The 27,983-nt window shown below is 42.9% G+C and overlaps 3 protein-coding genes across 3 annotated transcripts in view; all 3 read left to right on the forward strand.

Annotated features, from left to right (window-relative positions):
• rtel1 (regulator of telomere elongation helicase 1) overlaps positions 1-3,972 on the forward strand; it is a 52,918-nt gene extending 48,946 nt beyond the window's left edge. The window contains exons 29-33 of the mRNA XM_041846107.2: positions 784-921; positions 2,012-2,170; positions 2,801-3,022; positions 3,204-3,323; positions 3,693-3,972. Coding sequence (XP_041702041.2) covers positions 784-921; positions 2,012-2,170; positions 2,801-3,022; positions 3,204-3,323; positions 3,693-3,757 — 704 coding nt within the window. The 3' untranslated portion in view covers positions 3,758-3,972. The remainder of the gene's footprint in view (positions 1-783; positions 922-2,011; positions 2,171-2,800; positions 3,023-3,203; positions 3,324-3,692) is intronic.
• Positions 3,973-6,747: 2,775 nt separating this feature from the next.
• LOC121537249 (tumor necrosis factor receptor superfamily member 6B-like) lies at positions 6,748-8,838 on the forward strand. Its single transcript, XM_041844930.2, has 4 exons — positions 6,748-6,756; positions 6,978-7,377; positions 7,524-7,706; positions 7,866-8,838. Exons 1-4 carry the CDS (start codon positions 6,748-6,750, stop codon positions 8,138-8,140), a joined length of 867 nt encoding a protein of 288 aa, XP_041700864.2. The 3' UTR covers positions 8,141-8,838.
• Positions 8,839-13,367: 4,529 nt separating this feature from the next.
• LOC121538253 lies at positions 13,368-18,857 on the forward strand. Its single transcript, XM_045207153.1, has 10 exons — positions 13,368-13,601; positions 13,707-13,828; positions 13,943-14,249; positions 14,337-14,416; positions 14,690-14,742; positions 15,817-15,853; positions 15,931-15,998; positions 16,119-16,208; positions 16,308-16,621; positions 18,770-18,857. The coding sequence occupies exons 1-10, from the start codon at positions 13,370-13,372 to the stop codon at positions 18,772-18,774; spliced, it is 1,308 nt and encodes a 435-aa protein (XP_045063088.1). The 5' UTR covers positions 13,368-13,369; the 3' UTR covers positions 18,775-18,857.
• The last annotated feature ends 9,126 nt before the right edge of the window (positions 18,858-27,983 follow it).

Consider the following 27,983-nt stretch of genomic DNA (forward strand, 5'->3'; position numbering starts at 1 on the left):
GGCTTCGTAAGAAGCATTTCAAGGTCGTGGAGTGGCCTAGCCAGTCTCCAGATCTCAACCCCATAGAAAATCTTTGGAGGGAGTTGAAAGTCCGTGTTGCCCAGCGACAGCCCCAAAACATCACTGCTCTAGAGGAGATCTGTATGGAGGAATGCGCCAAAATACCAGCAACAGTGTGTGAAAACCTTATGAAGACTTACAGAAAACGTTTGACCTGTGTCATTGCCAACAAAGGGTATATAACAAAGTATTGAGAAACTTTTGTTATTGACCAAATACTTATTTTCCACCATTTGCAAATAAATTCATTAAAAATCCTACAATGTGATTTTCTGGAGAAAAAAAATCTCATTTTGTCTGTCATAGTTGACGTGTACCAATGATGAAAATTACAGGCCTCATCTTTTTAAGTGGGAGAACTTGCACAATTGGTGTCTGACTAAATACATTTTTTCCCCACTGTAGCTAGGTGGTTTCAAAGATCATTCCACGTAGCATGAGTAATGCAGTTTATGATATTTTGTCATTTATTCAGGAAAAAGGAAGTTAGTTACACAAGTTCTCTTTTGTGGTGAGTCATGAATTAAGTCACATGTACTGAAACATTACACAAACTTTGGGGTAGTGCAGATCTTCTCTTCTTAACTGTGTAAACTATGAACTGTAAATTGTGTAAACTATGAACTGGCAAACTGCAGTATTGTATTCCTATTTTTAGGAAATGTAACAATTTTCAAGTTAGACATGCATTGGGGTTTGACCTCAAACCTTACTGTATTTCAGGATTCTACCAGTTCATACGACCCCACCACAAAAAGAGATTTGATGAGAAATGCATGGAGCTGACTGGCCAGGGCTGTGGATACAAACCCGATCACTCACTATCCAAGGAGGAGAAAGAAATGCTGATGCAAAACGGGGGTATGCAATCAATTCTTAGTTCCTTACACTGACCACTAGGATGCATTTAGTAACACTGTATTTTCATTTTACATTTTTACATTTTAGTCATTTAGCAGACGCTCTTATCCAGAGCGACTTACAGTTAGTGAATAAAAATTTTTTTTATACTGGCCCCCCGTGGGAATCGAACCCACAACCCTGGCGTTGCAAACGCCATGCTCTATCAACTGAGCTCCAGACATGTCAAGAAACTGGGTTGAGTGTGACTGTTAATGTGATGCATTAGTAATTTCACATTTGAGCAAGGATAACTTTGGGCACGAAGATGACAAACACCCACTGTCTTGTCCAGTTCATGAATCCTGAATCATTACATTCTGACTAGCCTAATCAGGGCCGGCCCTATCCTTTTGGGCAAAACATTGTAGTGGCCCCCCCTCTTCACGACAGCAAGAAAATGTACGTTTTAAAGTTAATTTCCTGCAATTATACACATTTTGCCATGGGGAGTAGAGAAAATGTTGCAATTTTAAAGCAAGCTTTCTGCAATTCTACACATTTTGCCATGGGGTGGGGGAGAAGTTTAGCAATTCTATAAAAATTGTCATGCAATTCTACTAATTTTACCATGGGGCAGAGAGAGAAAATGTACAGTTTTAAAGCTAATTTCCTGCAGTTCTACACAATTGACCAAGACTTATGACATGTTAATGATAGGCCTATTTAAATGAGTCACTAACAAAATCAAAAGGGGCCCCCTGGAGGTCAGTATTCGGCCATGATTTAGATAGCTGGCTAGACTTTACCAATCTAAAAATTGTTAGATGACATGGCTAATTGAGTGACTGTCTGTGACTGACATAACAAGAGAAAAACTGCTGACGCACAACCAAATTTAGAAATTGCACCTTGTGTATTCTACTATGCTAAACTCTCTCCCGGGGGCCCTAAGCGACCACTTATGTCACTTATACCTGGAGCCGGCCCTGAGCCTAATTGTTCGACTATTATGACCATCGTTGCAGTTAGGCTTCAAAAATGCAACTGAGTGTTTTTGTATTTCACCCCCAGAACAACCCAGTAACCTAGATTTGTGTTTGTTTTAAAGCCAAGTCAGGAAAGCTGACTGGTGTTGCTGTCACTTCTGACTCAAGCTCTTCCTGCAGTCAGCTCAACACCAGTCTGCTGCTTAATAAAGGAGGCCATCACCTTGGAAATCACAGATTGACTACAGAGGAGCATTTGCCAAAGAATCAAGTGCTTACAGGTACTGCTGGATACCTGGAGTGTATTCAGTAAGATGGAACGTTCTCAACGTTGCAGATAGAAATGTTAGAAATAAAGCTGACACAATTCCCTACGTTTCATCTGCACAACAGACTGTTCTACATAATATATTTATATCTGAATGTGCCATAAAGTTGCGCCTTCCTGAACAGGCCTAGTTGAAGATTATATATTTATTGGGGGGGCTGAGTCTTTAATCCTTGAATCTTTGGGTTTTAACCAAGGATTCCCCTCTTACATTCAGCCACTCACTCAGTTCATACAGTTACACAGGAATTGTTTACTAGCTTCAGCATAGACACCTTTCAGGCACATCTCCCCACAACGTTGTTCAAACGTTAGCCATGACAGATGTGGTGTTATTTCAGGGTGAAAACTTGGTTGGTGAAAGATTGGAAGGATATCGTTACAATGTTTCGCCAACCAAGTTTACACCGTGAAATACCACCTCATCTGTCATGGCTATGCATGAGCATGACACACTGATAGAGCATGATAGAGATATGAGAGGCCACATTCACGCACATACAAACGTTGGCATGCTTTTCTTTACTGGTTTGGCCAAATCCTGAAAGAATTGAACGTGTTTGTCTTGTTCTGTGCTCACCAGTTGATCCTAAATGCAAAGACCAAGCACCAGTCCAATCTGCTCAGAAGAGTCAAATCTACGCCAGCTTCATCGCAGATGTGAAAAAATCCATTGGACTTGAGAAGTCCAACCAACTGTTCTCAGCTATTCAGAGCTATAAGAAGACAGACAACTATGAAAGCCTGGTGGACACAGTAGTGAGTTTGTTAACTGAGAAAAACGAAGACTTTAACCTCCTTAGCAGTAAGTTCGTACCAAATGTATTGTATTTGAGTTGAGCGTCTTGGCAAGCACGGTTCTTTGTATTCTCACTTAAATCTGAAATTCAATTAAGTGAAATTGTGACATTTGAAGATCCATTGATGAACATGAACTATGGTACGGTATGGATGCATATTATATTTGTCATCCTTTGTGTCCCTAGCATTTGCCCTGTTCATCCGGCTTCACCATAAGAAACAGTACAAAGAGATGCTGGACGCCTTGATAGGTGACTCCACAGGCTCAAGTGCTTCCTCTGGGATTTCAGGCCAACTAACGCAAGGTGAAGGGACATTTCGCAAGTGCCTTCAAGAGAGAATAACTTGTAACAATTCAATAGAAGTCCTTGTATTGTCAGCACTATTGTAACTATTACAGCGAGCATAAAGCCTATAGACGTAATTATTGAACCAAGGAAACCTTCTCCCATTATTCTGTTTAACAGGCATTGTTAATTAACACAATTTGGGAGTGTTGAAAACAGCTGGTTTGCAATAATGACCATTTTGATTTAATAATGTAGTAATGGGATCAAATGTAATTTAACAACTTTAGAGTTTAAAAATATATAAGCCTATAAAAGATATGAATACATTAACATAATTTTACAATGTGTCAACCATTTTTCAATTCACTTTTGGGTCTCTTTCAGTTTCAATGCCTGGGAAAGCACAAAGCAAGATCTCGTCTTTCTTTCCCAGCAGCCAAAGGAAATGAAAGCTGTTGGAAGTGGAGCTTCCCTAAAAAGAATCTTCCTACTCTGATGCTGCTCGCTTTGGAGCCTTTTTATTGTATGGAAATGATGGCAAAAAGTGAGGGTTTTGTGGTGTTACTATTGTAAACTAATATCAGTTGTAATAAATGTATGCAGATTATGGTAATATTTTCCCAATGTATTTTAACTTTTTTTATTAAACAAATGTTTAATGCGATTGTTTCTTTTTTATTTATTATATCATGTAAGATATTGATCAAAATATTAGGTTGTTATTTACCTCACATCGTTGTTTTCTTATCAGAAAGGTGTTGATGGGTGCCAAGAGCTGCTTTGTCAACCTCATTATAAATAATCAACTGAAATCATGCAGGTAGTTTAGTGGTTAAGAGCGTTGTGCCAGTAACCGAAAGGTCGCTGGTTCTAATCCCCGAGCCGACTAGGTGAAAAATGTGTCGATGTGCCCTTGAGCAAGGCACTTAACCCTAATTGCTCCTGTAAGTTGCTCTGGATAAGAGCATCTGCTAAATGACTAAAATGTAAATGTTAGAGACAAGTAGTGAACTGTTAAAATAACTGTTAGACACAATACTCTCTCAAAGTAAACACTACTTGTTCACTTGTCTTCACGGATTTGAAAGGAAATGACTTGTATGTGAAAACTCCATCTAGCCCTACCCATGCCAACACCAATTTTCTTTGTGGGGAATAGTGAACGAGTGAAAGCGTACATCAGGATGGAGAAATGATTAGCATGCAAACATAACCTATGGTCTTGAATCTACCAGGCATATGTTACATTTCGTATGGTATGTATTAATTTGTGGATGCCCATCATCCATTTTGTATGATATGTATGAATAACAATTAGTACTATATGTTACGTTTTTGCAAAACGTACGATATGTTACGAATCTGCTAAACATATGTTACAAATTGTAATGTGGCTAAAGTTAGCTAGCTGGCTAGAGGTTAGGGGAAGGGTTAGCTAAAACGGTTAGGGGAAGGATTAGCTAACGTTCTAAGGAGTTGAAAAGTAGCTAAAAAGTAGTTGAAATGTTGCTAGATGCAAAAGTTGTCTGTGATGAGATTTGAACACAAAACCTTTGGGTTGCTAGACATTTGCTTTATAGACCTGACCAACAACCCTTATTTTGTTTTTGCCTTCAGTAACCTGTCTTATTTAACCATACCAAACGTAACATATACTAATTTGAGTGTCCCGGATGTACAGTGGGGAAAAAAAGTATTTAGTCAGCCACGAATTGTGCAAGTTCTCCCACTTAAAAAGATGAGGCCTGTAATTTTCATCATAGGTACACGTCAACTATGACAGACAAATTGAGGGAAAAAAATCCAGAAAATCACATTGTAGGATTTTTTATGAATTTATTAGCAAATTATGGTGGAAAATAAGTATTTGGTCACCTACAAACAAGCAAGATTTCTGGCTCTCACAGACCTGTAACTTCTTTAAGAGGCTCCTCTGTCCTCCACTCGTTACCTTGTTATCAGTATAAAAGACACCTGTCCACAACCTCAAACAGTCACACTCCAAACTCCACTATGGCCAAGACCAAAGAGCTGTCAAAGGACACCAGAAACAAAAGTGTAAACCTGCACCAGGCTGGGAAGACTGAATCTGCAATAGGTACGCAGCTTGGTTTGAAGAAATCAACTGTGGGAGCAATTATTAGGAAATGGAAGCCATACAAGACCACTGATAATCTCCCTCGATCTGGGGCTCCACGCAAGATCTCACCCCGTGGGGTCAAAATGATCACAAGAACGGTGAGCAAAAATCCCAGAACCACACGGGGGGACCTAGTGAATGACCTGCAGAGAGCTGGGACCAAAGTAACAAAGCCTACCATCAGTAACACACTACGCCGCCAGGGACTCAAATCCTGCAGTGCCAGACGTGTCCCCCTGCTTAAGCCAGTACATGTCCAGGCCCGTCTGAAGTTTGCTAGAGTGCATTTGGATGATCCAGAAGAGGATTGGGAGAATGTCATATGGTCAGATGAAACCAAAATAGAACTTTTTGGTAAAAACTCAACTCGTCGTGTTTGGAGGACAAAGAATGCTGAGTTGCATCCAAAGAACACCATACCTACTGTGAAGCATGGGGGTGGAAACATCATGCTTTGGGGCTGTTTTTCTGCAAAGGGACCAGGACGACTGATCCGTGTAAAGGAAAGAATGAATGGGGCCAGGTATCGTGAGATTTTGAGTGAAAACCTCCTTCCATCAGCAAGGGCATTGAAGATGAAACGTGGCTGGGTCTTTCAGCATGACAATGATCCCAAACACACCGCCCGGGCAACGAAGGAGTGGCTTCGTAAGAAGCATTTCAAGGTCCTGGAGTGGCCTAGCCAGTCTCCAGATCTCAACCCCATAGAAAATCTTTGGAGGGAGTTGAAAGTCCGTGTTGCCCAGCGACAGCCCCAAAACATCACTGCTCTAGAGGAGATCTGCATGGAGGAATGGGCCAAAATACCAGCAACAGTGTGTGAAAACCTTGTGAAGACTTACAGAAAACGTTTGACCTGTGTCATTGCCAACAAAGGGTATGTAACAAAGTATTGAGAAACTTTTGTTATTGACCAAATACTTATTTTCCACCATAATTTGCAAATAAATTCATTAAAAATCCTACAATGTGATTTTCTGGATATTTTTTTCTCAATTTGTCTGTCATAGTTGACGTGTACCTATGATGGAAATTACAGGCCTCTCTCATCTTTTTAAGTGGGAGAACTTGCACAATTGGTGTCTGTCTAAATACTTTTTTCCCCCACTGTATGTTTACTATGTTATGTCTACTTTATGAGACCAGGCTGCACCACCATTAAATACCAAAGCCAAGACTGATGGATGGACCAAGGCATTGGAAAGGGCTTCCCCGAGTATTAGTCATCAGAAGTAGGCTCTATAAATTCTAACGACGTTGAACATGTTAACATCAGTTGCTAGCTGACTAGAGGGAAAAATGCATCCGGTGAGTATTATTTCTCTGCTGAAATATAGCGGGCTCTTCGGTGCCTATAGGAAATAAATGGATATTAGGCTATAGCGTAGGCTAGGCTATTATTTAACTATTGAAGCTGAATGCCTCATGAAGTAGTTATTTGATGGAGTTGGACAGTCATATTGAGAGACGTAGCCTACACAAAAGTTATGATTGATTCTAAATTATAACATGACTCTTTCTTCCAATAGCTGACAAATTGTTTTCTGCCTCTCGTGGTATTTGCGCTCTGTGGCGGCAGCGTGACAGAGCCAGGTCCACACACACCGACATACATCTGGAGAGATGACGCGACAGGGGATTCCCTTACATGCGACAAATGCGCTCCTGGAACATACTTACTGAAGCATTGCACAAAGGACCGCAAGAGCGACTGCGGACCGTGTCCAAAGTCCCACTACACAGAGATCTGGAACTACATCGAACGGTGTCAATACTGCAATCGTTTTTGCACGGCTAATGAGATTGAAAGCGTACCGTGCACCCAACTGCACAACCGACAGTGCGAGTGCAAGGACGGGTTTTACATGAGACATGGGTCATGTTCAAGGCACAGAAGGTGTCCGCCCGGTGAAGGGGTCATCTCCAGTGGTAGGCTAAGTGATAATATAATGTTTGGCTACCCTTCATAATGAATACGCCTTTTCCACTGCCATGTTTCCAGTTGGCTCTGCAAACCACTGCAATCTGTTTACAGATGAAATACAACATGTACGAACAATATCCTTATTTTCCAGGAACAGCACACACTGATGTGAAGTGTGAACCTTGCCCAGGGGGCTTCTTCTCTGCAGAGTCCTCCAGTAGGAAAACCTGTCAGAAATTTTCTGTGTGTGCCCCAGGTTATACCACTATACCCGGCAATGACATGAATGATGTTTACTGCGCAGAATGTACGAATGGTTCAAGAACACATGAAGGTGAGAATATTTTGTCCATGCTGTTTAGTCTTTTGTAGGCACATATGGAAAAACATTTATTAATGATAATTGTGTAATATCTTCTAACCTACCAAAACTGAAAATGAAAAGCCTTACTGTGCATCTCCTTTTCTCTTTCTCACTCTTTCAACCACTCAGATGAAGCTATCTGTGATGGGGAGTTGATGGAATTCCTGGCACTGCAGATCCTCTCACCAAGAAAGGAAAAAAGACTGGTGGCTGTGCTCAGGAGGAGTGCGGGGAAAACCACAACCAAAGATGCAACTGTCCTAGACCTCCTCAAATCTATTAAGAGCAAACCTAGCAAACCTAGCAAACCTTTTGCTATTCAAATGCTTGCTATCCTGAACACAGACAGGTTGCTCCATTTAAGAACTAAAGTCAACAAATGGTTTCCTCATATGACTTTATAGGACTAATATATCATCACATATTGTAAACGTGTAAAAATAGATTTAATTTCTTACTGGTAAGGGACACCCAAGTGTGCGCACCCATTTCTTTTAAAATACTAAAATAATTACAGGGTAGCCTACTCTACTGACAAACGGATCAATAAAAACAATGTTGCCTGATCTATATAATCGGCCTACGAAAAGGGGAGACACAAATACAATATGACGTCCATCTAACCTGGAGGATGAAATTACAATGCGATTTGGAGCGTATACCACCCGGTTTCCAGTCAATTCGCAAATTTGTCATGCGGCTGACACGCAGAAATGTTAAGTAGGGGTGTAATAGCCTATTGTGATAGGCTCGCGTTTTACCGGTACGGTGTACCACCACTATTTATTTTGCCTGGACCCCGTACTGGACCGTACTGCCTTAGTTTCAAGTTTCTAGTTTTTAATGTCACATCCACAATACAGTGAAATGCCTTTCTTGCAAACTCAAAACCCAACAATGCAATAATCAATAACAATGTATTACTAGACAAAAGCACACGAGAAATAATAATAAGAAATACACAATCAAGTAAGTAAGTAAGTAAGCATACTATATACAGGAAATATTTAAAAAGTCAGTTCCAATACCATATTAACATGCAGGGATAGTGGAGTGATGAAGGTAGATATGTATAGGTGTAAGGTGATTAGACAACAGGATATAAGATAAACAGAGTAGCAGCAGCTTGTGGGTGTGCAGGTGTGTAGAGTCAGTATAAATGTATGTGCATATTATGTGTGAGTGAACAAATGATGGAGTGAGTGTGTGTGTGTGTGTGTTGGAGTTGTGTTGTTGTTTGTTGTGTGTTTGTGTTGTTTGTTCACTCACACATAATATGCACATACATTTATACTGACTCTACACACCCACAAGCTGCTGCTACTCTGTTTATCTTATATCCTGTTGTCTAATCACCTTACACCTATACATGTGGTCCTCTGTAGCTCAGCTGGTAGAGCACGGCGCTTGTAACGCCAAGGTAGTGGGTTCGATCCCCGGGACCACCCATACACAAAAAAATGTATGCACGCATGACTGTAAGTCGCTTTGGATAAAAGCGTCTGCTAAATGGCATATTATTTTGTATTTATTATTTTTGGAGTGACAGTGTGTGTGAGTGTGTAGGGCCCTGTGATAAAAGGTAAATAAAGATACAAGGTAAACTCGGTCCATGTAGCTATTTTGTTAGCTATTTATCAGTCGTATTGCTTGGGGGTAGAAGCTGTTCAAGAGCCTGTTGGTGTCAGACTTGATACACTGGAGAAAATAGTATATGGCTTGGGTGGTTGGGGTCTTTGACGATTTTCTGGGCCTTCTTTTCACACCGCCTGATATAGAGGTCCTGGATGGCAGGGAGCTCGGCCCCAGTGATGTACTGGGCTGTCCCCACAACCCTCTGTAGCGACCATGCGATCGAGGGTGGTGCTATTGCCATACCAAACAGTGATGCAGCCAGTCAATATGCTCTCAATGGTGCAGCTGTAGAACCTTTTCAGGATTTGAGGGTCCATGCCAAACTTTTTCAACCTCCTGATGGGGAAGAGGCACTGTTGCGCCTTCTCCAAGACTGTGTGTGTGTTTGGACCCTTTTAAGTCTTTAGTGATTTGGACACCGAGGAACTTGAAGCTGTCTATCTGCTCCACTGCTGCCCCGTCGATGTGGATGGGGGCGTCCTCACTACGATTAGCTCCTTGGTCCTGCTGACGTTGAGGGAGAGGTTGTTGCTCCAGCACCACACTGCCAGGTTACTGACCTCCTCCCTGTAGGCTCTCATCGTCGCCGGTGATCAGGCCTTACTTTCATCCATGATTGTAAAATTTAATATATTTTTTATATATAGGCCTATCTCACATAGTACAGATATATTTTCCCAGTACTTGCTGTTGTGTGGTCTGCCTTTTTCAGAAATGTGTCAAATGTGTAAAAGTTTCAAGAACGACCTATTGTGAAACTGTCCTTTTAAATAAATAAACATCATACCTACGTTTACCTCCCTGTGTGTAATCAAAGTGCATTGAACTCTGTAGGTGTTGGTTTTACATCTGAAGGTCATGCTGCACTTCAAATGGCAATGCATGTCACTGATACTTTCAAAAATAACCCTCCAGTCCCTAAGCCACCTCTGACTAAGCCCCATCCTTGCTTCATAAAAACCTATACAGACCAGGTGGGCCTCATGTAGAAAACCATCATGAGCACAGATTTGATCGTAAATTGTGTGTATGACGAACTCCACAGCAACAATGTGATTCATAAATCTTCAACTTGACATGGAAATATGCATTTTACAAAGATTTCACATGAAATGTTTTAATTTATAAATAAAACATGCTTATTTGTAGCTAGGGTTGCAAAGCTACCAATAATTTACCAAAGTTGCTGGAATCTTCTGTAATTTATAGGTAATTTATGGCAATCTATGGTAACTTTGGTAATTTACACTTGAATAACTTTTAGAACATGTATTCATATACAGTGCCTTCAGAAAGTATTCACACCCCTTGACTTTTTCCACATTTTGTTGTGTTACAGCTTGAATTTAAAATGGATTAACTTTAGATTTTGTGCCACTGATCTACACACAATACCCCACAATGTCAAAGTTGAACTTCAACCCCTTTGTTATGGCAAGCCTAAATATGTCTAAAAGTACAATTCTGCATAACAAGTCACATAATAAGTTGCATGGACTCACTCTTTGTGCAATAATAGTGTTTAACATCATTTTTGAATGATTAACCCATCTCTGTATCCCACACGTACAATTATCTGTAATGTCCCTCAGTCGAGTAGTGAATTTCAAGCACAGATTAAACCACAAAGACCAGGGAGGTTTTCAAATGCCTTGCAAAGAAAGGCATATATTGGTAGATGGGTGAAAATAAAAAAAAGCAGACACTGAATATTCCTTTGAGCAAGTTATTAAATATGTTTTGGATGGTGTATCAATACAGCCAGTCACTACAAAGATATATATATATATCCTCCTAACTCAGTTGCCAGAGAGGAAGGAAACTGCTCAGGGATTTCACCATGAGGCCAATGGTGATTTTAAAACAGTTACAGAGGTTAATGGCTGTGATAGGAGAAAACTGAGGATGGATCAATAACATTGTAGTTACTCCACAATACTAACCTAATTGACAGAATGAAAAGAAGGAAGTCTGTACGGAATAAAAATATTCCAAAACATGCATCATCCTGATTGCAATAAGGCACTAAAGTAATACTGCAACAAAAATTGGCAAAAAAAATGTACATTTTGTCTTGAATTTGTTTAGGACAAATCCAACACATCACTGAGTACCACCCTTCATATTTTCAAGCATGGTGGTGGCTGCATCATGTTATGGATATGCTCGTCATCGGCAAGGACTAGGGATTTTTTTATTTATAAGAAGAAACGGAATAGAGCTAAGCACATGCAAAAAGCTAGAGGAAAACCTGGCTCAGTCTGCTTTCCAACAGACACTGGGAGACAAATTCACCTTTCAGCAGGACAATAACCTAAAACTCAAGGCCACTGGAGTTGCTTACCAAGATGACATTGAATGTTCCTGAGTGGCCTAGTTAGCAATGATCAACAACCAACTTGACAGAGTTTGAAGAGTTTTAAAAATAATAATGGGCAAATATTGTCCAATTCAGGTGTGCAAAGCTCTTAGACACTTACCCAAAAGGACTCACAGCTGTAATCGCTGCCGAAGGTGATTATATAACATGCATTGACTCAGGGGGTTCAATACATATCTAATCAAGATATATGAGTGTTTTATTTTTCATTAATCATATGGTTCTAGAGAAAATAGTCTAATTAATGAAAAAAGGATCTAATCAACAATTACTTTAAATTAACTTTCCAACTCTTACAACTATTTACTTTTTTCACAACTGCCACCAGTTTGGCACCAAAACATTTACAACAAAGACATATTGACATATTAAAATAAACAAAAGTATATTTCATGCTGAAACCCTCATATTAAACACCAATGGTATTCACTAAGTTGATGGTTTATATTTAGGATGATGTTTTACAGCTTTGTCATTACATTTTATATTTTAAAATCATCTTATGTGATTATTTTATATAAAATATTTTACATGCGATAAGGCCACACAGAGGGCCAGAGATAATTACAGACACCTGGGGCGGCAGGTAGCCTAGCGGTTAGGTAGGCGAGCCAGCGACAGGAGGTTTGCCAGTTTGAATTTTGGGTCCAATGGGGAAAATCTGGTGGGAAGTGAGCTGGTAACCGGAGGGTTGCTGGTATCAAATCTTAGATGCCATTGCCTGCTGTGTGGCCTTGAGCAAGGCAGTTAACCCCCCACAACAACAGCTCTCCGGGAGCCCAGTGTGGCAGCCCCCTGTGGCAGCCCCCTGCACCTCTCCAAAACCTGTATATGTATGTGTGTCTTTCGGAGGGGTTGGGTTAAAAGCGGAAGTGAAATTTTGGTTGAACCTTGTGTGCAATTGACCAATAAAGTTATCTTAATCTCTTAACCTGTGATAATCTGAAGTATCCACAAAGGCCACTAGAAGGCCAAAAATCTAAATTTCCATTAATATAGCCTCCCTTTGCAACCCTATTTGTGACTAACACAACTTTATTCATGGGTGAAGACATTATATAAAGCAAAATTCTATGCAGAAATTTGATATAAAAAATAGCATTTTATAAATGATGCCCCAGGTACTCCATCTAGGACTTTGCCACCTGGCATTGAAATGCACATTTAACTACATAACTAACATCAACATGGTCTCTATGCATTACGTTAGCCACTGCTACTAAAAATCAACACAAGCCTATAAGTAGTAGGTCAAATGCACTGACGCCTCAAACACAAATTTCTATGAATTTCAATCCACATGCATGACTGCCAAACATCTCAATCTTACGGTGGCCGGGAAGTGCAAAGCAACATTACAAAGAATGAAACACTTTTACAAAGCTCGAGACAAATTTACATTTTGGAAAACAAATTTACATTTTGGAAAACAAATTTACATTTTATAAAACAAATTAACATTTTATAAAACAAATTTACATTTTAGAAAACAAATTTACATTTTAGAAAACAAATTAACAAGACGCAAAACACTTTTACCAGTCCCGAAACAAATTTACAAATGACAGATTCGTCACGGAAAGGGAATGTACCATATACCGGAAGTGACACGGAAGTGATGAGCGTGGTCTTTTCGTGTTGTTGTTGTGGCGTCAAAGAAGTTTATGGTGACCGCCCGAACATGGACTGCGGCCGAGGGATGTTTTGCCCGTTTTGTGGCAAACACATGAACAGCTTAACGCGGTTTTGCTTTACGTGTGGTCGGTGTTTGGAGTTTTTAAAGGACGCGGACAAGACGGAAACATTGGAAACACAGGGGACGTCTCGACAGCCGGACAGTGCTATGCAAAGTAAGTTTAGCAAAACCAAAACGCTAGCTATCTAAGGACAGTAACGCTAATGATTTTTTGAGCGGCTTCTAACTTTCTGTTTCGGAACTCTGTCCATTTCTGCAGAACAACCATGCCCATCATACAAACAGTTCATGGAGTACAGAAGCTCGAAATCAAAAGAACGACAGTCTTTTAACTATGGGCCAAAAGGAAGATATAGGCCTAAAGAAAGAAAACACGTCCAGGTAAGGTGTACTGACCGTCCTATACAATTTTGCAATGCTCTATATGTATTTGTGTGTTTGTGTATATTTATTTTACCTATGTATACATTAATTATATCTTTGTTATTTTACTAGATAAACGTAGGATTGCTGGTGCCAAGTGGAACTGATTTAAAACCTCTAAGAGGGAAAACACTACAGTTATTTACAGACCCAGAGGTAGCAGCACCTGATCTACTGAAACAAGCTGTCCAGAAAATGACAACATTTAACAAGGACATGCACGAAGGACCTTATGTCCTTTTGTATCCAGACTGCTCAGAGGTGGTTCATGTGCCTGGGTCAGAAAGGCCATTCAAATTGGCAGAATATAAAAAGGAAATAGGAAAGGCATATTCCAGGATCACTTTTTTCATTTGCCTAGAAAAACACTATAAAAGAGGTTAGTGGATCTCATGATTCAATATTTTTACATATTTAGATACTCTGCTGGAGGATAGATAATGGTTGTTTGAATTATTTTTTTCAGTGGATGATACCTCAGACTCTGATTCTGAAATTGTCATCACAACAAGGAGCACAGCTGAACTCAATCGTGCTGACACTTTGGTACATCAGTTATTTCTCTTTTTTAAAATGTTTATGTATGTTTGTATTTATTCATTTTCATATAATTTATTAATTAGATGTACATTGGATTTTAAGCATAAAATCAATGTCCTGGTCAATATTTTAGTGGAAAAGGCTTGTTTTGATTATTTTGCAGTAACTATTATACAGTAACACAGACAACCATTCAGCATTGATATATACTGTATGTGGTAATGGAAAAATAATGGAACCTGTTGAAAGTTGTTGATCATTTTATCCGTTTCCTCTCAGGTTTTTGAACCACAAAATCGAAGTACTCCCAAACACAAGCTGGACGATGAAAGGTAGGTGTTGCACACTTGGACACAAAGGAATTTTCACACGTGCAATAATAATTCATATTTTGTTGGGCTACAGTGCTTTCACTACCAGGTAAAGTGCAATTTCACCTTTTTTTATTTAACTCACAAAACTGATAAAACTACTAGCAGATATTTCACTACTTATTCACATACACATTATACATACATTTATATTGCTGCACATAAGCTCAACGTTGCTACATGCTATCAGCTGTTTCTGTAACTGACTGCGGTGCCCCTCGCTCCCTACCTAAAGGACCCACAGCTGCCTGTGTGAGCAGAGCTTTACAGAATAAACCCACTGAAATACAGTTGCTCTTGCAGTTGAATAAACAAAAATTAACCAAACCATTAAAAAAAACACGTGAGAATGAAGTGGGGGGTATCCACTGTCCATTCATATGTCCCACATCACTGTCGATCCTGCATAGGTACTATAGGCCTTTACTGAAGTGGCACGGTCATCCAGAACCAACTTAAAGAACTCCAACACGTTTCGGCATCTAGCCTTTGTCAGGGAGTCAAATAGATGTAATGAGAGACACTGGGTTTTTTCTAGTGGTAATCCACCAATAGGAAACATGGGACACATCCATATACATAATGTTTACATGATTTGACTATTGTAGGCCTGAAGGACACCTACTGGTTTTAAGATGTCTACAACACCTACTCTAGCCCAGAACACCTTGGACACTAGAAAAGACCCATTGTCTCTCATTTCATCTGTTTGACTCGCTGACGAAGGCTAGATGCAAAAACGCATTAAACTTATTTTAAATTGGTTCTGTATGGCTTGGCCACTTGCAATACAAGCATTTTAATAGTTAAAAAATAGTAGTTTGAGCTTTCTTTTATTTTATACCTTTTCCATTAAAAAAGAAACTCAAACTAACTCAGATTTGAGTCCAGGAAGCGCTCCTATCCACATGTTCTCAAAATAATCTTTTTTTTAAATACATCTTTCTGTTCCCTCTACTACTACATGCTACTCAAAGCTACATTATAGCCTTTATCATGGAGCTAATCATTTTAATATGTTTTATCATGTTTCAGAGATGCACCAGGACAATCAACAATTCAGCCTGGACAGGTAATAAGGCAGAGTGTGGCAGCATGACATTTCTTGCTTTCAGTGTTGTTGTTTCAGACATTTTAATCTTTTTTCAGATAGTAATATCTGATGCTGAGGATCTGGATCCACCGGAAGCAAATCCAGAAAAAATGTCTTGCTACAGGTAAGTAAAAAAAAAGAAAAGATAATGACTGACATAATTTAAATGTATTGAACTGATTACATGGGGAAGACATTTTTGTTTGTAAGATGTTTTAACATGGAAATGGCAATTTCCCAACAGTAAATACACAGACCTGTATTCACCAAATGTTGAGCAGGAGGACGAAGAGCCGGTTGCTGTCAATGTGAAGAATTTCCAACACACAGCAATGTAATATGCTTTTGACTATAGCACTCCAGTTTTTTCACTGTACAATAGTTCTTGTATATCTGGAATATCCACAAATGAATTAACTTTTTGTCATTACAGGGAGGAGACGGACATTGCATTACCTGACATCGTAGCAAACCTGTCTCTTCCTATTGATCATAAAAAAGTCAGCCGGTTTAACATCTCAAGGGCTAATGTTTGGGATGGGGCAGTCAGAGGTTTCAAGCGTACAACATATTCTGAAACCTGTGACATGCTGGTGAAATTTACTGATGATACTGGTGTTCTGGAAGAGGGAATTGACACTGGTGGTCCAAGACGAGAGTTTTTAACTCTACTGATGAAATACCTAAAAGACCGGCCCATTTTTGATGGACCAGAAGGACATCGGTTCTTGGTCTACAATGCAAAGGGTATGCATATTGGTTGGATGTGTACTATAGGCTACTAATGGTTGGTTAATGCTCATTGACCATATACAGTGGGGAAAAAAAGTATTTAGTCAGCCACCAATTGTGCAAGTTCTCCCACTTAAAAAGATGAGAGAGGCCTGTAATTTTCATCATAGGTACACGTCAACAATGACAGACAAATTTAGGAAAAAAATTCCAGAAAATCACATTGTAGGATTTTTAATGAATTTATTTGCAAATTATGGTGGAAAATAAGTATTTGGTCACCTACAAACAAGCAAGATTTCTGGCTCTCACAGACCTGTAACTTCTTCTTTAAGAGGCTCCTCTGTCCTCCACTCGTTACCTGTATTAATGGCACCTGTTTGAACTTGTTATCAGTATAAAAGACACCTGTCCACAACCTCAAACAGTCACACTCCAAACTCCACTATGGCCAAGACCAAAGAGCTGTCAAAGGACACCAGAAACAAAATTGTAGACCTGCACCAGGCTGGGAAGACTGAATCTGCAATAGGTAAGCAGCTTGGTTTGAAGAAATCAACTGTGGGAGCAATTATTAGGAAATGGAAGACATACAAGACCACTGATAATCTCCCTCGATCTGGGGCTCCATACAAGATCTCACCCCGTGGGGTCAAAATGATCACAAGAACGGTGAGCAAAAATCCCAGAAACACACGGGGGGACCTAGTGAATGAGCTGCAGAGAGCTGGGACCAAAGTAACAAAGCCTACCATCAGTAACACACTACGCCGCCAGGGACTCAAATCATGCAGTGCCAGACGTGTCCCCCTGCTTAAGCCAGTACATGTCCAGCCCCGTCTGAAGTTTGCTAGAGTGCATTTGGATGATCCAGAAGAGGATTGGGAGAATGTGATATGGTCAGATGACTTTTTGGTAAAAACTCAACTCGTCGTGTTTGGAGGACAAAGAATGCTGAGTTGCATCCAAAGAACACCATACCTACTGTGAAGCATGGGGGTGGAAACATCATGCTTTGGGGCTGTTTTTCTGCAAAGGGACCAGGACGACTGATCCGTGTAAAGGAAAGAATGAATGGGGCCATGTATCGTGAGATTTTGAGTGAAAACCTCCTTCCATCAGCAAGGGCATTGAAGATGAAACGTGGCTGGGTCTTTCAGCATGACAATGATCCCAAACACACCGCCCGGGCAACGAAGGAGTGGCTTCGTAAGAAGCATTTCAAGGTCCTGGAGTGGCCTAGCCAGTCTCCAGATCTCAACCCCATAGAAAATCTTTGGAGGGGAGTTGAAAGTCTGTGTTGCCCAGCGACAGCCCCCAAAACATCACTGCTCTAGAGGAGATCTGCATGGAGGAATGGGCCAAAATACCAGCAACAGTGTGTGAAAACCTTGTGAAGACTTACAGAAAACGTTTGACCTGTGTCATTGCCAACAAAGGGTATATAACAAAGTATTGAGAAACTTTTGTTATTGACCAAATACTTATTTTCCACCATAATTTGCAAATAAATTCATTAAAAATCCTACAATGTGATTTTCTGGATTTTTTTTCCTCATTTTGTCTGTCATAGTTGACGTGTACCTATGATGAAAATTACAGGCCTCTCTCATCTTTTTAAGTGGGAGAACTTGCACAATTGGTGGCTGACTAAATACTTTTTTTCCCCACTGTATATCACATGACATATGCTTGCATATTACAGTATATACAGTAATGCATTGTTTTAATTTTGCAATATGAATTCATTCACAGCTGTTAGGGAGGATGAATACTACTTGGCAGGAAATATGATTGCTGTGTCAGTTGTGCATGGAGGTCCAGGACCCCATTTCCTGTCAGAAGATCTTGTACATTATCTTGCAGGCCAGCCTTCATTCAAAGCAACAAATAATTTAATAACTGATGAAGAAATAGGGAAAGCTTTGCAAGAGGTGAGAATAGCATAAGGGTATGGTAGGGCAGAGTTTTTCATACTTACTGCAGTGTTTTTGAGACAATGTTTACTTCCTATATCACATGCGGAATATATTTAATTAATTTATTAGTTTTTGATAGTGTAAGATTACACCTTGCTATGTACGTTATTTAAAAAATAGGCAAGGAGATACAGTGCATACAGTTATTGACTGGGGTGTTTTTGCCCATTTTCATGTCTTTCAGATTGAGAATGCTGCTTCATTGGATGCTCTGCAAGAATGTATGATGAGACACAGCACAATGTTACAGACAGCAGGTTGTCTGAGACATGTGGCTACTGTGGAAGAAAAGAAAGAAATCGTGTCAGACTACCTCCAATGGTATATCATTGACCGCAACTCATCTGTAATTGACAGGTAATATGATATTTGTAGTGATGAGATTTTTATTTATTTATGTATGAATTTTTTGTTTGAAATGCCTCATGGTCCCCATCTTTGGTTTATGCAAGTATGTATATCTGTTATCAATTTGTCCTTAATCAGAATTTGTACCTTAGTGTATTTCAACGGATATGTGATGTCACTTCATTCTGTGTCAAACTACAGTGCCTTCATTAAGTCTGCACACCTTTATAGATTCAATTTAAAATATATTTAAATCCTTTTCCTCATCAATCTACACACAATACATCATAATGACAAAGCAAAAACAGAAATTAGATCTTAGGTTTCTCCTCCTGACTAACTCTTCCATAGAGGAAAATCAGTCCAGTTACCCCTTAAAGTGATCCATCCACCTCTGCTGCACATCTGGCAGCAGAGTGATGGTTTGAGGCTCACTTTACCCATCAAACCCTTGATGACTTGCTGCTGTTTATCCAACCACCTGCTCCATACTGTAGCAGTTCATTTACATATGGATCTATTTCTGCCCTCAGTTCTCATAGAGATCCTGACATGCAGAGAGGTTTTAGTATCTCTTGTAAATGTCCCTGAAAATCAGATATAAAGAGTGTGGTGATGTTGTGTGTAAAGCCTGTAGCTTCATACACGAGGAATCCAGGCTGGAATTACTTCCAAAGGTGCTTCAACAGTGTCCTGAGAAAATGGTTAATTAACTTGTGCGAATGTGATATTCCAGTTTTAAATTTTTATTAAATTTGCTACAATTTCTAAAAACTTGTTTTTGCTTTGTCATTATGATGTATTGTGTGTAGGCTGATGAGGAAAAATATTAATATTACTCTTTTAAATTGAATCTATAACGAAACAAAGTTGTGAAAAAGTGCAATGGGTGTGTAGACTTTCTGAAGGCATCGTGTGAGTGCTCAAGCCACCCATCCGTCTGTGTCATTCCAGTCTTTTGTTTCTGTGTGTTATACTTACAGTTTGTAACAATTAACGTTTAATGTGCAATGCAAAAATAGGGTTTTTGAAATCAATTTTCAACAATGTTAAGGTGGATAGTAATTGTAGAGAAGAGAATATTTAATAGTTTTCTTTAGATAATTTTAAATTCAATTGGCACTACACAGCAGTGAAACAATGTTTGTGTTCACTCTGTAGATTCAGAGATGGTCTTTCAACCCTGGAGTTTTTGACTGCACTACAGCAACACCCTACTTTGCTGGCCCCTGTCATGTGCCACTCTGAAAGGCGACTCACTGCTTTTGAACTTGAGAGACTCTTCAAACCTGACCTCAGTCCTTCGGGGAGTAATCGAAGACTTAAATAAAGTCAAACCATGGCCTACTGGGCAGACTATCTCCTTGATTGTGAAGGTTTGTTAGTTTGTTTTTTATAACTAGTTAAGAAAACACATGGCAGTGATGTATCTGAATTGTTTTTCTTTGCAGAAGGCCAGGCTGCTGTGTCTGTGGAAGATGTTTTGATGTTTGCTACTGGGCTGTGTCACGGTTTCGGCCGAGGCTGCCTCTCTCCCTTGTTCGGGCAGGTTTCGGCGTTCGTCGTCTCCGGAATTCTAGCTGCCACCGTTGCATGTTCCATGTTTCCTGTTTGATTAGTTTTGTCTGTTAGCCACACCTGTCTTGTGTTATGTCTCATTAAGCACCCTATTTAGTTTCCTTGTTGTTAGTGTAGTGTTGTGTGTAATTGTTTCGTGTCAGGTGTTTGGGCGTTACCCGTGTTTCGGTACGCCAGTTACGATTTATCTTCCTCCTCGGTTGAGGAGAGTTTTTGCGCCCTGTGTTTGTGCGCTCGTGTTTGACGCCTGTGTGCGTCTGTTGGCCTCTGGCCGTGTTTGGATTATTTTGCACTCGCTAGTAAAGTCTTGTTGGACTGTACATCTGCTTCTGCGCCTGATTCCACACCTCACCATTTCTAACACCGTGACAGAATTACACACCCTTTGACATGGAATCAGCAGGAGCCGAAGCAGCCCCGACGAGACTGGAGGTCCAGGTTCGGGAACAACAGGACCAGATACAGCAGATGGGGACCGCCCTGCAGGAGGTGATCACCACGCTCCGAGGCTGGGGAGCGCCTCCACCACCTCCCTCCCTGCCAGCACCATCGGCCAGTCCGCCCATTCCAGCGCCAGAACCCCGAGGAATCCGACTCTCTCTCCCGAGGGCCTACGACGGAACCGCGGCTGGGTGTCAGGGATTCCTCCTCCAGGTGGAGCTGTACCTGGCCACCGTACACCCGGCACCCTCGGGGCATGAGAGCGTGTCCGCCTGATCTCCTGCCTGTCCGGGGAAGGCGTTGGAATGGGCCAACGCGGAGTGGAGGAAGATCGACGCCGAGACTATCACCTACAACGAGTTCTCCCGCCGCTTCAAGGCGGTGTTTGACTCATCCCCCGGAGGGGAAAGCGGCGGGGAGCGTCTGGTCTTCCTCCGGCAGGGGAGGAGGAGTGCCCAAGAATTCGCTCTCGAATTCCGTGACTCTAGCGGCAGATGCAGGGTGGAATGAGCGGGCCCTCGTCGATCTATACAGATGTAGCCTACGAGAGGACGTCCGTCGGGAGCTGGCTTGTAGGGACACCAGTCTCTCTTTCGACCAGCTGGTCGACATGTCCATCAGGCTGGATAACCTATTGGCCACCCGCGGACGTCCTGAGAGGGGTCCGTCCATTTCACCCTCCAGCGCCTCCGAGCCGTGTCCTATGGAGCTCGGGGCGCTGGCGCTAGAGAGAGGAGGAGTCGGTTGGTTAGGGGGTCCATCCACTGCACCAACTGTGGTCGGGGAGGACACACCGCGGCTAGGTGCTGGGGATGGCCTCCTAGGGAGGATGACGACAGGTCCCGCACTGGGGATTCCCTCCAGGTGAGTAGGCGCCCCACTCACCCAGAGCTCACTGTTGCCCATTTTTGGATGCCTGTGCGTTTTCCACAGGTAGCACCTCATTCCCAGCATAAGGCGCTGGTAGATTCATGCGCGGCTGGGAATTTTATTGATAGAAAGTTTTGTTTAGCGTTAGGGATTCCCCTTATTCCTGTTGATGTTCCTTTCCCCGTTCATGCCCTAGATAGTCGTCCGTTGGGTACGGGCTTAATCAGGGAGGTCACGGCGCCACTTAGGATGTGTGCACAGGGGGATCATCAGGAGATGATTCAGCTGTTCCTGATTGACTCTCCTGCGTATCCGGTGGTGCTGGGCATGCCCTGGTTGAGTACCCATAACCCAGCTATTTCGTGGCAGGAGAGGGCTCTGATGGAGTGGTCTGCTCAGTGTGTGGGTAGATGTTTGGGCGTTTCCGTAGGGGCTACCTCGGTGGAGAGTCCAAACCAGGTGCCCGCATTGCACGTTCCCCCTGAGTATGGGGATTTGGCTATTGCGTTTAGTAAGGCGAGGGCGACGCGGTTGCCACCCCATAGGCAGGGAGATTGTGCGATAGACCTCCAGGCAGGAGCTGCGCTCCCACGGAGCCATGTGTATCCTCTGTCTCAGGAGGAGAAGAAAGCTATGGAGATTTACATAGACGAATCTCTGAGACAAGGATACATACGGCCTTCCACTTCCCCTGCGTCCTCGAGTTTCTTTTTTGTGAAGAAAAAGGATGGTGGTTTGCGCCCGTGCATCGATTACCGTGGTCTCAATCAGATTACGGTGAAGTACAGTTATCCACTCCCGCTGATTGCGACCATGACTGAGTCGTTGCATGGGGCGCGATTCTTCACTAAATTAGATCTCCGGAGCGCGTACAACTTGGTGCGCATCAGGGAGGGTGATGAATGGAAGACAGCCTTTAGTACCACCTCGGGCCATTACGAGTATCTGGTCATGCCATACGGGTTGATGAACGCTCCGTCAGTTTTCCAATCATTCGTGGATGAGATCTTCAGGGACATGCAGGGGCAGGGGGTGGTTGTGTACATTGATGACATTCTCGTGTACTCGCCTACCCGTGTCGAGCATGTGGCCCTGGTGCGTAGAGTGTTGCGGAGGCTGGTGGAGCACGACCTGTATGTGAAGGCAGAGAAGTGTCTGTTTTTCCAGGAGTCGGTCTCCTTTTTGGGTTATCAGTTGTCTGCGTCAGGGGTGAAGATGGAGGTAGACCGGGTGTCGGCCGTGCGTAATTGGCAAACACCAACCACTGTGAAGGAGGTGCAGCAGTTTTTGGGGTTTGCAAATTACTACAGGAGGTTTATCCGGGGTTTTGGACAGGTGGCAGCTCCCATCACGTCTCTTTTGAAGGGGGTCCGGTGCGTCTGCAGTGGTCGGCCGAGGCGGACAGGGCGTTTGGGAGGCTGAAGGACCTGTTTACCTCGGCCCCGGTGCTGGCGCATCCGGATCCCTCTTTGCCGTTCCAGGTAGAGGTGGACGCGTCAGAGGCCGGTTTAGGAGCCGTGCTTTCACAACGGTCTGGCGCGCCACCTAAACTCCGCCCCTGTGCTTTTTATTCTAAGAAGCTCAGTCCGGCGGAGCGGAACTATGACGTAGGGGACAGGGAGCTGTTAGCCGTGGTACAGGCTCTAAAGGTGTGGAGGCACTGGCTTGAGGGGGCTCAACACCCTTTCCTCATTTTGACGGACCACCGTAACCTGGAGTACATCCGGGCGGCGAGGAGGCTGAACCCTCGCCAGGCAAGATGGAGTATGTTCTTGACCAGGTTCACTTTTAAGATCACGTACATCCCTGGGTCACAGAATGGTAAGGCAGATGCGCTGTCTCGGCGGTATGACACGGAGGAGAGGTCCGTGGAGCCCACTCCCATACTGCCTGAGTCGTGTCTGGTGGCACCGGTAGTGTGGGAGGTCGATGCTGAACTCGAGCGGGCGTTACGCACCGACCCTAGTCCACCACAGTGCCCGGAGGGTCGGAAGTACGTTCCGCTCGAGGTTCGGGATCGATTGATCTATTGGGCTCACACGTCACCCTCCTCTGGACATCCGGGTATCGGCCGGACAGTGCACTGTCTTAGTGCCAAGTACTGGTGGCCCACGTTGGCAAGGGATGTGAGGGTTTATGTTTCCTCCTGCTCGGTGTGCGCCCAGTGTAAGGCGCCTAGACATCTGCCTAGGGGTAAGTTGCTACCCCTGCCCGTTCCACAACGACCATGGTCCCACCTCTCTGTGGACTTTATAACAGACCTTCCCCTCTCCCAAGGGAATACTACCATCCTGGTCGTTGTGGACCGGTTCTCTAAGGCCTGTCGTTTGCTCCCCATGCCGGGTCTTCCTACTGCCCTACAAACTGCCGAGGCACTGTTCACCCATGTGTTCCGGCACTACGGGGTACCCGAGGACGTTGTGGCTGATCGGGGTCCCCAATTCACCTCCAGAGTCTGGAGAGCGTTTATGGAGCGGTTGGGGGTCTCGGTGAGCCTCACCTCGGGGTACCACCGGAGAGTAATGGGCAGGTGGAACGCGTAAACCAGGATGTGGGTAGGTTTCTCAGAACATACTGCCAGGACCGGCCGGAGGAGTGGTCAAGGTGACGTTCCCTGGGCCGAGATGGCCCAGAATTCCCTACGCCATTCCTCCACTAACCTAACTCCATTTCAATGTGTGTTAGGTTACCAGCCGGTTCTGGCACCCTGGCAGCAGAGCCAGATCGAGGCTCCTGCGGTGGATGAGTGGGCGCGGCGCTCGGAGGAGACTTGGAACGCTGCACACGTCCACCTGCAGCGGGCCCTCCGACGTCAGAAGGCGAGCGCTGATCTCCACCGCAGTGAGGGACCGGTGTACGCACCTGGTGATCGAGTCTGGCTCTCTACCAGAAACCTGCCCCTCCGCCTGCCCTGTCGGAAACTGGGTCGGCGGTTTGTAGGGCCATTTAAAGTCCTGAGAAGGTTGAACGAGGTATGTTATAGATTACAGCTACCTGTGGAGTATAAGTGTATTAACCCCTCGTTCCATGTGTCCCCTTCTCAGGCCGGTGGTAGCAGGCCCGCTCCAAGAAAATGAGATAGGGGAGACTCCCCCGCCCCATTGGACATCGAGGGGCACCGGCGTACTCCGTGAGGTCCATCTTGGATTCGAGACGTCGGATGGGGGGTCTCCAGTATCTAGTGGAGTGGGAGGGGTACGGTCCGGAGGAGCGGTGCTGGGTGCCGAGGAGAGACATTTTGGACCCGTCGCTCCTGACGGAATTCCATCGGGGGTATCCGACGCGCCCTGCTCCACGTCCTCCGGGTCGTCCCCGAGGCCGGAGTCGGGCGCACGTCTGGAGCCGCGCGTCAGGGGGGTACTGTCACGGTTTCGGCCGAGGCTGCCTCTCTCCCTTGTTCGGGCAGGTTTCGGCGTTCGTCGTCTCCGAATTCTAGCTGCCACCGTTGCATGTTCCATGTTTCCTGTTTGATTAGTTTTGTCTGTTAGCCACACCTGTCTTGTGTTATGTCTCATTAAGCACCCTATTTAGTTTCCTTGTTGTTAGTGTAGTGTTGTGTGTAATTGTTTCGTGTCAGGTGTTTGGGCGTTACCCGTGTTTCGGTACGCCAGTTACGATTTATCTTCCTCCTCGGTTGAGGAGAGTTTTTGCGCCCTGTGTTTGTGCGCTCGTGTTTGACGCCTGTGTGCGTCTGTTGGCCTCTGGCCGTGTTTGGATTATTTTGCACTCGCTAGTAAAGTCTTGTTGGACTGTACATCTGCTTCTGCGCCTGATTCCACACCTCACCATTTCTAACACCGTGACAGGCTGTCTTCACTTCCCCCATCTGGCTTGGAACCACTGCCTCATATAGAGTTCCTGGAGGACTCTGCGTTCCCAATGGCAAATACATGTTCAAACTCCTTGAGATTACCACTCCTAGACTCATACACTTTGTTTAAGTCACAAATGGACTTTGGAATTCAAAATAGTCCAGGATTCGGCTGTTTCTAAGCTATATGATGGATGACCCCTAGAGTTAAGACTCTGAAAAAGTTATTGTTGTTAAAGGTTAGGGTTGGGCATCATTTAGATTTTAACGATTCTGATTCCAATTCCGATTCTTCCTTTTGATTCCGGTTCTTATCGATTCTCGATTCCGATTCTTTGAGTGGTGGAGTTGAAACGGGTCACATGCTTATTTCACAAAAAAGTTTTATTTTGATTCAAAGGTGGGTTGCAGTTTGACGGGGCTTTTTCAATGTAAAATAAAGCCACACTAGAGCACCGCTTACTGTGCTCCATGGCTGCAACACAACAAGCACCTGGCCGCTACAGAAACCAAAACTTGCGCATGTTAAATTTGGAACCCATGATCAGATTTGAAACCCAATCCTCCAAAACGATTCCAATAAAGAAACAATTCCGATGGAATCGTAATTTTTTAAACTATTCCAAGTAGGAATTGGTTCTTGATGCCCAACCCTATTAAAGGTACACTTTTTAAAGTGCAGTTGCCAAAGTTGTTTTTATAATGTTACTGTATGTGAGCATGTTCTTTTCTCACAGTAAACATTTTGAAAATGTTTTAGATCCATTACTCTCAATACTACAAAAGTGTAATAAATACTGATTACTATTTTTGATTAATTTACTTCACACTTAAAAACAATTAAGCTTTGGGTGACAGATTCATAAATATTGTGTTCAGACAGACAGCAGTATTCCACCACTACAAAAAACCCTCCCTTTTTGATCATTTCATAGCTGAGCCATTTCTTTTAGTTTCATGTACAGTTCGGATGCAGACTCCCAGTTGTCTGGCTTCTGTAACTGATTGTGTTCCATGGCAAAGTCCAAGTACTCCTGCATGTTTGGGTCCCCACAAGGAGTCATTGACAGGCTAGCCTCAGGAAGGGCATCCAGTTTAGCTTGTTCACTTTGAAATCCGCAGTCTCTGGAGCCAAACCTATGTTAAATAGAATACATAATTGCATTTATTTTCATTTAAGCTAAAACGTTACATTAATGCTTTTATCTGTTTATTATCACCAATGTATCACCTGTGTGGTAAGTAGTAGAGTTCATTGGGCACTCCTCCTGGACATGCTGCTGTTCTGGAAGGGCGAATCCTGTGGCTGTTCCACAGTCTCACACACTCATCCAAGTCCTTCTGAATAACATCACCAAAGCAATATCTCAATAGGCATTGATGCTCATGACTCCCGTTGAAGTATCCGGCATCTCTAAGGTCGGCAAATAACTCCATCCAGAACTGAGACCTATAGAAATGGATACAAATGTTTAGTTATACTATAAATAATAAAGGTTAGTTATAATGAAATGTATGGTCTGTGCATCTTTTGGTCATTCGATTTTCTTTTCAGGAACAGCTACTTTTCCTGACGGGCAGGATTTGCTTTACAAATTTGTATTGATAATTATTGTGCTCGTTTTTCATTAATCGTTCCTGAGAAGAAAATCGAATGACCAAAAGATGCAATGACCCTTTATGAAGACAACTCACCTTCCCTTTCTAAATATAGACCACCAGGACTCAATACGCTGGTTATTTATAGATGAGCCGTACATGTGGCTGGACGCTCCAGAGTAGTAGTCACTGTGATGGTGGCGTAGGGTACATTGAATTGCAGCCATTATGCCGTTCTCAGTGCCGCAATCAGTCCTCAGTCTCATGGGGATGACACCGAGGTTTCACACACATGACATGAAATAGTGAGCAATCACTGTTGGGTTATTATTTGTTGGTCCACATTGAAGCCACAATACTTTACGTGAAAATCCATCTATGCATCCCGAAATGGCCAAACTGAATGGCTTAAGTTTGTCATAACCATCTGCGTGCCACATATAGTTAGGTCCCATTGAGTAGTTGTCCAGGTCCACGAAGTTCAAATCTGATGGCGTTACTCACGGCGTTTGGCGAGGAATAATCATTTCTGCGGTACAACCCGGCTTCGTTCAGTTTACTTTTAAGAGTCCTCAAGCTGATGTTTACACCGTGTAGACTTGACATCATGTCCACGATTACAGCGTACGAGTGACCCTCGTTAAAATATTGAACGCAATGATGCAGTATGTCTGGTGTTTCCGTCTGGTCCGCGTCCTTTAAAAACTCCAAACACCGACCACACGTAAAGCAAAACCGCGTTAAGCTGTTC

This window comes from Coregonus clupeaformis, chromosome 24 (genome assembly GCF_020615455.1).
Source record: "Coregonus clupeaformis isolate EN_2021a chromosome 24, ASM2061545v1, whole genome shotgun sequence".
NCBI lineage: Eukaryota > Metazoa > Chordata > Actinopteri > Salmoniformes > Salmonidae > Coregonus > Coregonus clupeaformis.